The sequence below is a fragment of the Prionailurus bengalensis genome, chromosome A1, assembly GCF_016509475.1.
Source record: "Prionailurus bengalensis isolate Pbe53 chromosome A1, Fcat_Pben_1.1_paternal_pri, whole genome shotgun sequence".
Classification (NCBI taxonomy): Eukaryota; Metazoa; Chordata; class Mammalia; order Carnivora; family Felidae; genus Prionailurus; species Prionailurus bengalensis.
Window position 1 is genome coordinate 68,080,414 of NC_057343.1, and position 15,571 is coordinate 68,095,984.

Here is a 15,571-nt window from a genome sequence, read left to right on the forward strand (position 1 = left end):
TCATATGCTTGGTCACAAAACAGTCCTCAATAAATATAAAAGAATTGAGATCATACCATGCACATTTTCAGATCACAATGCTATGAAACTTGAAATCAACCACAGAAAAAAAATTGGAAAGCCTCCAAATGCATGGAGGTTAAAGAACATCCTACTAAAGAATGAATGGGTCAACCAGGCAATTAAAGAAGTAATTAGCAAATATATGGAAACAAATGAAAATGAAAACACAATAGTCCAAACCGCTTGGGATGCAGCAAAGGGAGTCCTAAGAGGAAAATACATAGCAACCCAAGCCTATCTCAAGAAACAAGAAAAATTCCAAATACAAAATCTAACAGCACACCTAAAGGAACTAGAAGCAGAACAACAAAGGAACCCCGGGCCAGCAGCAGAAGAGAAATAATAAAGATCACAGCAGAAATAAACAATATAGAATTCCCGCCCCCCCCCCCCAAAAAAAAGCAAAACAGTAGAACAGATCAATGAAACTAAGAGCTGGTTTTTAAAAAAAAATAACCAAAATTGATAACCCCCTAGCCAGACTTCTCAAAAAGAAAAGAAAGAGGACCCAAATAGATAAAATCATGAATGAAAATGGAATTATTACAACCAATCCCTCAGAAATACAAGCACTTATCAGAGAATACTATGAAAAATTATATGCCAACAAACTGGACAACCTAGAAGAAATGGACAAATTAGACACCCACACAATACTAAAACTCAAATGGGAAGAAATGGAAATTTAAACAGACCCATAACTAGTGAAGAAATTGAATCAGTTATCAAAAATCTCCCAACAAATAAGAGTCCTGAGTCAGATGGCTTCCCAGGGAAATTCTACCAGACATTTAAAGCAGAGTTAATACCTATCCTTCTCAAGCTATTTCAGAAAAATAGAAACGGAAGGAAAACTTCCGGACTCATTCTATGAAACCAGCATTACCTTGATTCCCAAACCAGACAGAGACCCCACAAAAAAGGAGAATTACAGGCCAACATCCCTGATGAACATGGATGCAAAAATTCTCGACAAGATACTAGCAAATTGAATTCAACAGTATATAAAAAGAATTATTCACCATGCTCAAGTAGGAATCTTTCCTGAGCTGCAGGGCTGGTTCAATATTCGCAAATCAATCAATGTGATACATCACATTAATAAAAGAACGGATAAGAACCACATGATCCTGTCAATACATGCAGAAAAAGCATGTGACAAAATACAGCATCCTATCTTCATAAAAACCCTCAAGGAAGTCGGGACAGCAGGAATATACCTAAACATCATAAAAGCCATACATGAAAAGCCCACAGCTAATATCATCCTCAGTAGGGAAAAACTGAGAGCTTCCCCCTGAGATCAGGGACACGACAGGGAGGTCCACTCTCACCACTGTTGTTTAACATAGTGTTGGAAGTCCAGCTAGCTAGCATCAGCAATCAGACAACAAAATGAAATAAAAGGCATCAAAATTGGCGAAGAGTTCAAACTTTTACTTTTCGCAAATGACATGATACTCTACGTGGAAAACCTGAAAGACTCCACCAAAAGGCTACTAGAATGGATACATGAATTCAGCAAAGTCACAGGGTACAAAATCAATGTATAGAAATTGGTTACATTTCTATACATCAATAATGAAGCAACAGAAAGAGAAATCAAGAAATTGATCCCATTTACAATTGCACCAGAAACCATAAAATACCTAGGAATAAACCTAACCAAAGATATAAAAGATTTATATGCTAAAAAACTATAGAAAACTCATGAAGGAAAATGAAGGAAACGGAACATCCCATACTCATGGACTGGAAGAATATTGTTAAAATGTCAATACTGCCAAAAGCAATCTACACATTCAGTGCAATCCCAATCAAAATTGCACGGGCATTCTTCTTAAAGCTAGAACAATCAATCCTAAAATTTGTATGGAACCACAAAAGACCCCAAATAGCCAAAGTAATACTGAAAAAGAAAACCAAAGTGGGAGGCATCACAATCCAAGACTTTAGTCTCTACTACAAAGCTGTAGTCATCAAGACAGTATGGTATTGGCATAAAACAGACACAAAGACCAATGGAATAGAATAGAGTACCCAAAACTGGACCTACAAAATGTACAGCCAGCTAATCTTTGACAAAGCAGGAAAGAGTATCCAATGGAAAAAAGTCTCTTTAGCAAATGGTGCTGGGAGAACTGCACAGCAACATGCAGAAGAATGAAACGAGACCACTTTCTTACACCATACCCAAAAATTAACTCAAAATGGATGAAAGACCTAACTGTGAGACAGAAAACCATCAAAACCCTAGAGAAGTAGGCAACAACCTCTTTGACCTCAGCTGCTACCATTTCTTGATCTACACATCTCCAAAGGCAAGGGAATTAAAAGCAAAAATGGGACCTCATCAAGATAAAAAGCTTCTTCACTGCAAAGGAAATAATTAACAAAACTAAAAGGCAACCAATGGAATGGGAAAAGATATATGCAAATGACATATCAGACAAAGGGTTAGTATCCAAAATCTACAAAGAACTTACTAAACTCAACACCCAAAAAACAAATAATCCAGTGAAGAAATGGGCAGAAGACATGAATAGACACTTCTCCAAAGAAGACATCCAGATGGCCAACAGGCACATGAAAAGATTCTCAATGTCACTCATCATCACGGAAATACAAATCAAAACCACACTCAGATATCACCTCACACCAGTCAGAGTGGCTAAAATGAGCAAACCAGGAAAGTACAGATGCTGGCAAGAATGTGGAGAAACGGGAACCCTCTTGCACTGCTGGTGGGAATGCAAACTGGTGCAGCCACTCTGGAAAATAGTGTGGAGGTTCCTCAAAAAATTAAAAATAGAACTACCCTACGACCCAGCAACAGCACTACTAGGAATTTAGCCAAAGGATACAGGAGTGCTGATTCATAGGGGCACATGTACCCTAATGTTTATAGGAGCCCTTTCAACAATAGCCAAATTATAGAAAGAGCCCAAATGTCCATTAACTGATGAATGGATAAAGATGTGGTTTATATATACAATACTGCTTGGCAATGAGAAAGAATGAAATCCTGTCATTTGCAGCAATGTGGATGAAACTGGAAGGTATTATGTTGAGTAAAATAAGTCAGAGAAGGACAGATATCATATGTTTTCATTCATGTGGATTTTGAGAAACTTAACACAAGACCATGGAAAAGGGAAAGGGAAAAAAAATAGTTACAAACAGGGAGGGAGACAAACCGTAAGAGACTCTTAAATACAGAGAACAATCTGAGGGTTGATGGGGGGGGTGGGTAGAGGGGAAAATGGGTGATGGGCATTGAGGTGGGCACTTGTTGGGATGAGCACTGGGTGTTGTATGTAAGCAATGAACCATGGGAATCTACCCCAAAAACCAAGAGCACACTTTACACACTGTATGTTAGCCAATTTGACAATAAATTATATTAAAAAAATAAAGCAGAGGCTGAAAAAAAAGAGGGAATACATTGTAACATATCCCTTTAACCACCAACAGAGCTGGGCCATTACCAGAAACTAAAAAAATTCCAACTAGGTGGATCCCAGAAGACTGGTAGAGCTTTATCATGGTAAATTTGCTTATAAACACATCTGGAGGGAGGCCCCCAAGCTGAAACTGCATCCATTCTGGATTTAAAATTTGAAGTCAGATATATTGTAATATAGAAGAGGTTCTCCCTCCCCTGCCCCCAGGATGAGTGATGAGAGAATATAAGATTCTAAAGAAAATGTTTTACAGAAGAACTTTTGGGAAGGATATTCTAATCTTGGGATTTTCTCAAGAATTCTAAAATTGCTGTCTCTTCTAAGTAATTAGTTCACATAATTAGAAAAGGTGTGAGCTTTTATTTGAATTAGATATAATCCTTTACTTGGATCTTGTATTTAAATACCTGCATTTGATTATGTAATTATGAAATTGAAACAATCTGTTTTACACTGCTGAAGTAAAAAACAACAAAACAACAACAAAGCTACCAGATCACCCTATCATATCTCCATTTTATTCCCCCAAACCAAAAAATGTTACAGCTCTTACAAGCAAATAAGAACAGATACACAGTAGACTGACATTTAATTTAAAACCAGGAAAAGCAGCTTCTGGTAAATCTCTGATCAAAATAACAATTCTGAACTTCGAAGGGAAATGTGCCATAGTTTGGAGTGAAATCAGTTGCCTCCTGAATAAAATCAAACCCAAATATACTTATGTACCTTCAGCACAGTCATAATATTTCCAGAATAATCTCTGCATGAGTTCAAAGTCAAACCACATAAAAACCTCTACACAATTCTCATGCCCATTCTGCAACCTTTCACTCTGTCTCCCAGCCTCTCTTTGTGGCCCGTAGAGGTGACCGGGGTTTTTTTCCCCCCAGTTTCTCGTTCATCCTTCCGGTGTCCCTTTATGCAAACACTAATATGTCCAGATATACATCTCGTTTTCCCTGCTTTCTTTCACAAAAGATAGATCCGCTCGCTGATTACACTATCAAACTTTCTAATTTTTAAAATCTGGTGTCTCAGTTTAACTTGGACCTGTATTTCTATTAGGAGTGAAGACAGATCATCTTTCTACATATTTAATGACCACTATTATTTCTTTCTTATGCATAAACCTCTGGTTTACACGTTTTGTGGGAACTGTACTCTTTGGTGTGTGGGGAGGATATGTCACAGCAGTGATGTACATCATGATTGTTCCAGTGCTCAGTCCACACTCAGGAACACTGCAAGGGATCCTGGGATTCCCGGCCTCTAGTCCCCACCACCCTCGTCTCCGTTTTTTTAGGTACCACTCACATGCCCCACACGGTAGCAGGTAACATGCACTACTGGCCCAAACCCATTTAGCCAAGATTAATGACAGGAAAGCCATTACCATTCTTGTCCTTCTCCCAGCATGCTCCAAGGGAGATGGCTGAGACAGCAATATACACCACGGTTCCTTAGTTTACGGATTAAATTCAGATTTCTTGCTCTGAAATCAAAGCTTATTTCAAAATTATTTCACTGATGCCAAATGGAGGAGAGGTAGAAAGGTGATGGCAGTGGTGGCCCCAGTGGCCCTGAGCAGGCTGGAGTGACAATCCATGATGGCATGAACAGTCTGTGCTGGTGTCCCCATGGGGCAGGTCCCTACTGTTCTTTTAAATTTTCCACAGTATCCCTGGCTATTATTCCTTGCCTATCTTTTCCATGTGAAGTTTTAGATTTGTCAAGTTTCAGAAAAAAAAAGTCACCTTTGGTATTTTTATAGGTTCTGATTACAACTATAAATTAACTTAGAATTGACTTCGTTGTCAAGATGCTGTTTATGTTACTATTATAAATGGAGTCTTTCTCTCTTCTAACATCTGCCAACAAGTTGTTTGAACTACTTGTTTGCAATATTTGGAACCCACTGATTTCTCTATATATTAGTCGTGTAACCTATTACCTTTTGTTGGGGACTAAAGCACGTCCCTCTCCAAATTCAAATAACGGAAGCCCTCAACCCCGATGTGACTGTATTTAGTGACAGGACCTACAGAGATGTAATTACAGTGAAATGAGGTCATGAGGGTGGTGCACTTCGTATGCACAGAAAGGCCATGTGAAGACACACCAAGGAGGTGGCTGTCTGTCTACCAACCAGGAAGACAGCCCTCACCAGAAACAGAATCTGCCAAAACCACGATCTAGGACTTGTAGGCTCCCAAAGTGTGAGAAAATAACTTGTTGAAGCCACCCAGTCCATGGGAGCCTGAGAAGACTAGAACACCTTTCTGTCTCCAGTTTTTGGCTTTTTCACAGATTCTCTTATGCTGCATTTCCCCCCAATTTTTATACTTCTAACATGTTTCTCTTAACTAATCATGTTGGCTAACAGCTAATACAATGATAAATTACAATGACAATAATGAGCTTCATTGTCTTGTTCCTGATTTTGGTAAATATACAGCTGTTTATGTTGCTATTATAAATGGAGTCTTTTTCTTTACTCTGACATCTTTTCCAATAGTAAGATGGTTTTTAAGCTGAGATACACACAAATATACATGTGCACACTTTAAAAAAAGGTCTCATTGATTTCTTTATGAAGTTTTTAAAAATGTTTTTACAGTCAGGAATAGATCTTGAATTGTGTAAAATGCTTCTCAGCATCTATGGAGAAAATCGTGCCACTTTACAACAAATATCCAATGATATTATTATACGAATAGACTTCCTAATATTGAACCATCCTTGCATTCAAGTAAACTTGATTATGGCATATTATCCTTTTATTAGTTTCACTATTTTTGTCTTTTAGTGCATTAATTTTTACCCTGTATTATTTTCTTCTGCTTTCTTTTGATTTTCTTTATTGCTTTTACTAACCTTTTAGGTCCTAAATTTAATTCCTTTATTTTTAATCTTTTATTTTTACTGATGTAAGATTTTAAGGCTTTTCTCTGAACTTTGTTTTGTGCCCCAAATATTCTAATAGCTTGTCTTTTTAAAATTTATCAAGAATACTGCAATTTTGATGTGTATTTTATTTTCCCTTCTACTTAAGAGTAAACAGAGTTTTAATCTCCCAGAAAAGAAGCCATGTTCTCCTGATTTTTTTTTTAAATCAACTTCCAGTTTGAGTGCACAGGGATGAAAGAATGTTTTTTTCTATTATATCTGCTTTCTAGTTTTTTTTTTGGGGGGGGGGGTCATTCCTCCATAACAATTTGAGAAAAGACTTTTCTCTGTTATCAGGATATAAAATGTATTATATATCTGTAACACCTATCACATTGATAATGTTTGGTCGTATCTTTGATTTTTGACTACATCAGTCTTAGGTAAATTCTGTTTTTCCTTCCATCTCCAGTAGTTTGTTTTATGAATATTCCTACAGTGCTTTGATGGATAGATATTAATAATTGTTACACTTTCATCAGTCTCATACAGGGCCATTTTTTGCTCATTAATACTTTCAGGCCTGAACCTAGCTTTATGCTTTTAAGATCACTACCCCTGTAACACAGTATTTGCTTGGTCTACCACTGCCCCATCTTTAATCTTTAACATTTCTGAATTAGTTTAAGAGTTATTTCACATTTATTAGCCTAATGATTCAAACTGACACCTCTTGGTAATGTCAAGTTTATTTACATTGGTTGATACGACAGAGAGTAGCTGCAACTGTCATTCTTCCATGTTGCATTCACTCTTTCCAGGTGTGTTTCTAAAATTCATTCATGAATGGATTGTGGGGGGGGGGGTGCATGTACATTTCTTTTTTTAGGTTCTTTTCCAAGGGAAGATTTAGATCTCTGTTCCACTAGCTACTCTTACACATGTATCTTCATGTAATACCCTCAGCTCTTTAAAAGGTATCTAATGATGCTATTATAAAAAATAGTTTTTAACTCTTCCTGCTCTTGCACAGCCCACTTTTACTCAATAGCTTTCTACTCATTAGTGGCTAACTGTGCACTTTTAAGTATGTTTAGGCTCCACTGCATGATTTTTCAGCTTTAATCCACTCCCATGATTCCCGAGTATCTCCGTTAAGGCAGTCAGCAAATTTATTCTATTTACTACCTCCCTACTTGTATTAGTTGCAATATTTTACTATGTCAGAGTGGGCGCTATTTATATACTGCAGCATCGCCCTTTCCCTCACCTGCGTCTGTTTTAGTTGGACAATAAACTCATTCAATGTCCAACTAGGCAGTTTTTCTGCCAAAGCATCTTCTATGAGTTCTTGATCAGAAGAAATTCCTCAGGGAGCATGCTTTCCCTGAATTCTTGTTGTTCAACATTTTTTGTAGTCTATATATGCATATCTATCTGAGAACTAGTTTGAAGGACAGTTTTTCTTTCTCTGAGAATCCCATAGGCAGAACTTCACGGTCTTCTGGGGTTGAATACTGTTTTTGAAAATCTGATGCCAATCTGGTTTTCTTTCTTTATAATCCTTATTGCTAAATGCACAAATAATTCCTTTTTTCCTACAGCCTTTCTTTATTTTGATGATTCTCGGTCAATTTTCCTAGTTATATGGTGTATCCTTTAAATAATGTGGATTCAAGTCTTTTATTTCAGAAAATGGTTTAATTACAGTTTTAAACATTTGCTCTGTCCCTTTGTTTGGTTTTCTATTTCAGAAACTCTACTATAGGAATGCTGGATTTCCTTTACCTGCCTTTTAATTATCATCTGTCTTGAATCTTTTCTGCTTTCTTTGCATTTCTTAATTCTATCCACTATGTCTTCTATGGGGTTTTCTAGAAATTCAATTCTCCCTTGTGCCTGCCATTTGTAGTTTTAGCTTTTACTTCTGAAATGGTTGCTTTCTATATCTTTGCAAAGCCCTCCCAGCTCTGGTTTCCCATTCTGTGGTCCTATTCTCGGCCCATCTTCGCTGTGAGTCACTGTAATTCTGTACTGTGTTGCTTCTCGACTTCAGTAGCTTTTCAAGCACACATCTGAATGTCGTGTTGCAATCTTCCTCTGCTTAGTGAGGTTTCTTCATTTACAGTGTAATTCTGCTCCTCCTTTCCCCCTTTACAGGGAGATATTTACATGGATGTAGTAGTTCTAGCTTTCTGATAAGCATATCTGAATCACTTAGATTTTCTCACACTAGACATTAGCAGAGGAGATGGTTTGGGAGTGAAAGAGGCAAAATTAGCCTTCCAGGTTTCCTGCTTTGAAGTTTCCTTATTGTCATCAACAGTTTCAGCTGGGTCACCCAATGTAGACAGTCTTCCTCAGATTCTCAAATATTAGCCCAGCTGAGAGGCTCTAATCACCAGGCACTTTTTCTCTTCACTTTGCCACTAAAGGATGATGACCTGGTCTCTTGGATGAACCACCCCACCCCCACCCCCCAGCTAGATTTTCTGAAATCTGCCACTTCCGTGCACTTCACATGACTCCTCTTTCCCCCTCCTGCAGCTGATGTGTGTGTGTGTGTTTTTAATTTTTATGAGAAATAGAGATCATGCAAGCATGAGCAGGGGCAGGGGAAGGGCAGAGGGGGAGAGAGAGAGAGAATCTTAAGCAGACTCCACACAGAGCCCGATGTGGGGCTCAATCCCAAGACCCTGGGATCATGACCTGAGCCAAAATCAGGAGTCAGACGCTCAACACACTGAGCCACCCAGGCGCCCCTCTCCTACTTGTTTTTAATCCTGCCCACCCCAGTGTTCCTACTCAGAGTGGAGCCCTCTCCTTTGAGGGTGAGTACTTGCTGATGATTGCTGGGATTGTCATGCTGGGTCTCCTGCCATGTTCCATTCTTCCCCTCCATGCAACTGTAGCTTTATACTTAAGTTCTACTGGTGCTGGCATTTTCCACCACACACAAAACTGAGAGTTTGTAGGCTTTTGCCTTCTGATAGTTTTGCTGAAAACGTGGTTTCATTCTTTTTGTCGCTATATATGAATTCTACTCATTTTCTTTGTTGCTCTGTATGATTTTTAGGAGAATAAATGGGACTACTTTAAATTTGGCTGCAGCCATATTTCTATTGGAACCAGTCACTATATTCTTAATAAAATGTCAACTTAGGCCAGCTTCAGTTAAAAATATGATATAACTAAATAAAATTAACCATAGCCAGACTTCCTAGCTAAGTTGGTAATAAAATGCTGAACTATGCAAAAAATAAAGATATTAAAATTGAAAAGATCCAAATAATTCCTAAAAAATGAGAAGATAAAGCAAATACTAGGATTGACACATAATGTTAATTCTGGATAATGTAAATGAAAGAATGACCTTTTTTAAATGTAATATTAGAATAACTCTTTCTGTAAGAATTCTAACCTTAAACTTGTCATTTTGACTACATTCCCATGATTTCTGCCATCTTATAGTTGTATATATTTACAAAATATGCTCACAGATTATTCTAATCTGAACTGTGTAATTACATTTTACAGAAGAGGTTTAAAGAGAACTTCTCAAAGCTAGTACCAGGAACTAAACCCACAACTTCTGCCTTTCTCTCCTATTTCCATAGCTAGTTTATTCCTTCACCTTTTCCAATAGCCCTAAAATCACCCTTTTATAGAGCAACAGACATTATTCTGCATTTCTTTGAAACATAGAAACAGTGTTTAACAGTTTCAGGAGCATAAGATAAAATACAATTTAGCAAACGGGAAAGTAATGTATAAAGCTTAATTATATTTGATATTACAGTATCCAAGTTCTTAATATAAAGAATCCCCGAATCTCAGTGGCTTCCCAGAGGAAACACTGATTTCTTGTTCATATCACATATTCACACCTTCAATTATCTTTGGCTCACCCCAGGGCCTTTTTCATTTCAGGTGCCAGACCAGGAGAGCAGCCTCTATGTGGGAGAGGCAGAGAGAGAGAGAGAGGGAGAGAGAGAGGGAGAGAGAGAGGGAGAGAGAGAGAGAGAGAGAGAGGGAGAGAGAGAGGGTGGGAGGGCGAGGGTGGGAGGGCGAGGGTGGGAGGGCGGGCGAGCGAGGGCGAGGGGGGGCGAGGGAGGGCGAGGGAGGGCGAGGGAGGGCGAGGGAGGGCGAGGGAGGGCGAGGGAGGGCGAGGGAGGGCGAGGGAGGGCGAGGGAGGGCGAGGGAGGGGGAGGGAGGGCGAGGGAGAGGGAGGGAGAGGGAGAGGGAGGGAGAGGGAGAGGGAGGGAGAGGGAGAGAGAGGGAGAGGGAGAGAGAGGGAGAGGGAGAGAGAGGGAGAGGGAGAGAGAGGGTGGGAGAGGGTGGGAAAGAGAGGGAGAGGGTGGGAGAGAGAGGGAGAGGGAGAGAGAGGGAGGGAGAGGGAGGGAGAGGGAGAGGGAGAGGGAGAGGGAGAGGGAGAGGGAGAGGGAGAGGGAGAGAGAGGGAGAGAGAGGGAGAGAGAGGGAGAGAGAGGGAGAGGGAGGGAGAGGGAGGGAGAGGGAGAGGGAGAGAGAGGGAGAGGGAGGGAGAGAGAGGGAGAGGGAGAGAGAGGGAGAGGGAGGGAGAGAGAGGGAGAGGGAGAGAGAGGGTGGGAGAGAGAGGGTGGGAGAGAGAGGGTGGGAGAGAGAGGGTGGGAGAGAGAGGGAGAGTGCAGAAGCCAAAAGTCAACGAAACCACAAAGCTGCTGCTCGCACATGACATGTGTATTTGCTCATTTCATATTAGTTAAAGCAAGTCACAAGTGACATGGTATCAGTCAACATCGTAGGGGCAGAGGAGCAGACTCCTCTGACAGAGGGAAGAGAGTGACTATTTGTGAATAATAACATAATCCATCTCAATACTTCATGTTTTCCCTCTGCAAATATACCAACCAATGATCTTAAATTTTTAAATTGTCCTTCCCTATGACTTTCTATTTACTAGTAATATGAAACCTTTGGTCATAAAGTACTATCGTGAAAGTAACATAGTCTCTCCCCACTTTTCTACCCAGCTACTGTCTACTTCTGGAGTCCTCTCTTGCCCTCCCAGAGAGAAATGCAGGGACCACTTATGTATTACAGCTCAACTACTGAGACTGAGAACAGAGATCACCTGAACTGACATTACTGAACTATTACAGGAAATTCTTATCCAGGAAGATAAAGCTATAAATGAATAAATAACCATTTGCTTCAGGAAATTCTTACAAACAAATAGTTCCAGGCAAACTTGGACTAGAACTACAAAATGGTCTGGTTTGCCCATCTGAACAGTTACCTCATCTGGGCAAAGAGCTTGCTTGTAACAGTTCACTCATCAAAACCATTACTATTGTGTTGACCAATACTCAACTACTGTTAAACCACTTGAACAGAAGCCCTACAACCCATAAGTAATCTACCATAATATCCGTCTTTTGAGACACTAAGAAGATTATACCAAATGTTGTTCCCCCTTACTGTGGTAAGTTGATTAAACTCAGCTTTGCTTGATTGACAGGTTTCCCTGTTGATTTCTGTAGAGGAATGACAGTTTACACTAGACTCCTCATACCCACCTGGTTTTATTAAATGCAATTTTCTAAATGTTGTATGATGTTCTTCTGGAAATAGCAGTCATTCAAGAATTTTTAGAAGAAAAGAAACTACACCAAAATTTCTCAATCTCCTCAAATACCTTGTTTTCTAATCACCTAGCAAGATGTTTGGCACCTGAACAAATTCAAAGTGCTTATGAAATTGACCTGAAATGAACTGTCTATCAGAGCACAAATTCTGGTTCTTTTACCAACTCTGTGACCCAACAGAAATCACTGGATCCCATTTTATACACTGGGATATTAATGACTCCTATACTCTCTCTCTCTCTAGAACACTTAAAAAAAACTACCTAATGCTAAACATTCAATGTATTACAGATAACATGTAAACATTCAACAGTTTTCAATTCAACCGGTATTTCTGAGGGAATGGGCTGTATCAGGTACCATACTCATTCAAGCCTCTAGATTCAGAGTTTCCTGATCTACTCATTTCTATCAACTTCCACTTCCACTCTGCTGCAGCAACTAGCTTTAGCAGTCACCCTGCGATCATGAGGTCATACGGATCTACCTGAGAAAATCTGGGTCTTCAGTTCCAGTTACTTCTCTTTCATTCTCACAGTATTTCTTCTGTAACCTCATGAAGTCCTCCAGCATTTGGACCCCAAATCACAACTTGATGTTCTGATGACATGAACACCCTCTCTGGACTATTAAATGGGCAAAAAAATAAACTGGACTGGGTGAAGCCACTGAAACTTCGGCATCCTTTATTTCTCCTCCCTTTTCTACCCTCTCTTCTTTTCCTGCTGCAGGTGGCACTATTCAAACAAAATTCACTATTAGTACAGGAGCTTTTATAAGAAAATCACTCTGTTCAAAGAATGGTAAGAGCAATTAGGAAAATTGGAGAAAGGAGTAATACCACAACCATTTTGGGAGGATAAACAATAATTTCTCAGGTGGTAAGCTAGGCAAAGAATATCGTACATAGGGATGATGTGTGATGGTTCCCAACACTCGTGCTCCAAATGTGAACTATGCATCTACTCCTTCATTATTACTGCTGTAGTTGCTGGCCGCCATCACAAGAGCTGGTACCTACTGAGAGTTCATTCTGCTTCTGTGTGACAGGCACGGTTGCCTGGCTAAGTTAACCCACTTTGCTACCTCCGTTACTAGAAAAGTGAACACTACTTTTCTAGCCTCCCTTGCAGCTAGAGATAGCCATAGGACAAAATTCTGGCCAGTGAGTTGGAAGTCAGACAGGTGATGCGTTCCAGGAAGGTGTTACGGAGGATTAATGTGGTATTTAATACCGTCTTCCTGCCTCTTTCTGCTTTAAATACAAATAAGAAGTCTAAAGCTGTGGCCATAGAAGGAGTAAACCATGTCTGTAACTGCTCACTCTGAGACTTCTTTTACGTCAGAAAAACAAACTCCTACTGTTCAGCACCCCGTGCGTCTTGTATTTCTTTAAGCCAAGGCAGTCCTATGTAATGAAGCCAGGCAGTGTTCGAAGCACTTCACAAATAGCACACAACTAGGATCATTTGGGTTCTTACTGTGACTTAAGAGACCACTTGGCAGAATCTTATCAAATTACTGATCAATTGTGCCCTTTATGCCACAGGATTCTAATGATGTTCCAGCAGTCCAAACCTGACTCAGGCCTTACAAGCTTTTAAAGAAAAACTGATCATGAGAAACAGAGTAATTAACTCACAGCTTTATTCTTTGTCCTGTAAAGACAACCATACTATGTGGGCAGAAGGTCCGAAGCATAGGGTGAATGAAGAAGTAGGTAAGATGTAAGTCAGAGGAGACTTGCTGTTATCACAGACTGTGAGCTATATAAAGTAGACAATCTAAAAGTGGAAAATCTGAAGTGTCCTAATAATCAAAAAGCACAAATTAACATTTTCTTTTCTGTATGGAAACTGAAGATCCAAAGTCTAAAATCGTTGATATTAGTGTAGTCAATTTTTTTAAAAAAAGAATTCAAACAAACCTTTTGGTTTCCCTGTATTTCCTCCCTCATAAGAGGATTTACAGCAACTCTGGTCAGAGATCTGGAAAAAAAAATACTGATATAATTCATTTTTACTTAAATGTTTAGGACAATCTATAATTCAGTATAATATAATACTCTGGATAAGAACCTAAAAACTCAGAATGCTTCACGACCAAAAGTGCACATTTCCATGTAGCTATTGGACAACTGGCACCACGGCTCTCCTTTGACAAGGGTGTCTGACTGTGTCTGATTCAGGTGGATTCAAAACTGACAGGAGCTCATGCACACCTGGGTGATGGACCGAGTTGCTGAGTCACTATATTGTATACCTGAAACTAACACGACACTGTATGTTAACTACACTGGAATTAAATAATTTAAAAAAAAAAAAGAGTTCATGGGCACAACTGTATGCATTAGGTACAGTCGGAACTTGTTTACTACTAGATACTTTTCAGATATACTTGACTGAAAATGCTATTTTGTGCTGTTTGGCCCATTCAGAGAAACTTTGTATAAAATGACCAATATGACACATGTGTCAATGCAAACAAATTTCAAAATACTTGCACATAAAAAAGAGTTTTGGTAAACCTGGGATCTTTACCAGAGTATGTAAGCTCTAAATGACTAACAATACTGACTTCCTCCATATCCACTCTTGAAGAACTTAGAACTCCCTCATAACTTAAAGAGATTTTTTTAAACAAGTTTATTAACTACATTTATTTGACTTGATAACTCCTAGGATAATTAGTTACATATTTGTCAGTTTTATGCAAACAATTTAAAAATTAAAAGACCGTTAATGCAGAGTTCTGCTTTAAAATAAAACTCCCACAAAAAGTGTAGATTATCTCCTAAAATTTGGCAGCATTTAAGAGGAATTACAATGTATAATTTGGTATCACAAGTTTTTCATCCATTTAGCAGATATTTTAACAAACATTTAGTAATGGTCTATCAAGTGGCTTTACAGATATGCTCAAGCCTGTAAGTTAGCCATTCAGCAGTGTTACCATAGTTTGCATTCTTTTTAAATGATCAACCACAAATTAAGAGCAGAGTTTAGCCCACAACCTTGAGTTGCAACTGACTTACAGTCAAAAGAGTGAATAATCTTCTTAACACTGAAGTTATTTTACTTTATTTGTATTTGATCTAGTAATTTCAAAAACAGCAGTGTAACTAAACATTTATACACATATGCACATTTCAAGTTTTAAGTATGCAAGTACTGACTTCTCAAATTCTTGGCTCTTTAAAATTAACAGAAGAGTCATCAATATATTGATTCTTAACCTGTAACTGAGTTGGTGCATCTCTCTATTTTCAGGGTCCCCTAGAAAGGTTGTTATCTTTTGGCCAACTATGTGCTAGTTATTTACCCACAAAGGAACGAATATCTAGATTTAAGATTCAATACTTTGCACTGTGGATAAATGTACAGCAAAACGCATGAGGCAAAGAGAGGTCTGGTGATCACCCACGGGCTAAGAGAGGGTGCTGCTCATGCAGGGGTGCTCTCCCCTCTCCTCAGGAGAACGCTGCTATGCTAGCCACACACTCCACGTCTTCAAGAGAAGCTAACTTATT

At 39.0% G+C, this 15,571-nt stretch overlaps 1 protein-coding gene across 2 annotated transcripts in view; it reads right to left on the reverse strand.

Annotated features, from left to right (window-relative positions):
- The window catches only part of UGGT2 (UDP-glucose glycoprotein glucosyltransferase 2), a 190,019-nt gene that overhangs the window by 118,547 nt on the left and 55,901 nt on the right, over positions 1 to 15,571 (reverse strand). For both annotated transcript variants that reach the window (XM_043581775.1, XM_043581784.1), the window contains exon 10: positions 13,970 to 14,030. In XM_043581775.1, the coding sequence (XP_043437710.1) occupies positions 13,970 to 14,030 (61 nt within the window). The remainder of the gene's footprint in view (positions 1 to 13,969; positions 14,031 to 15,571) is intronic.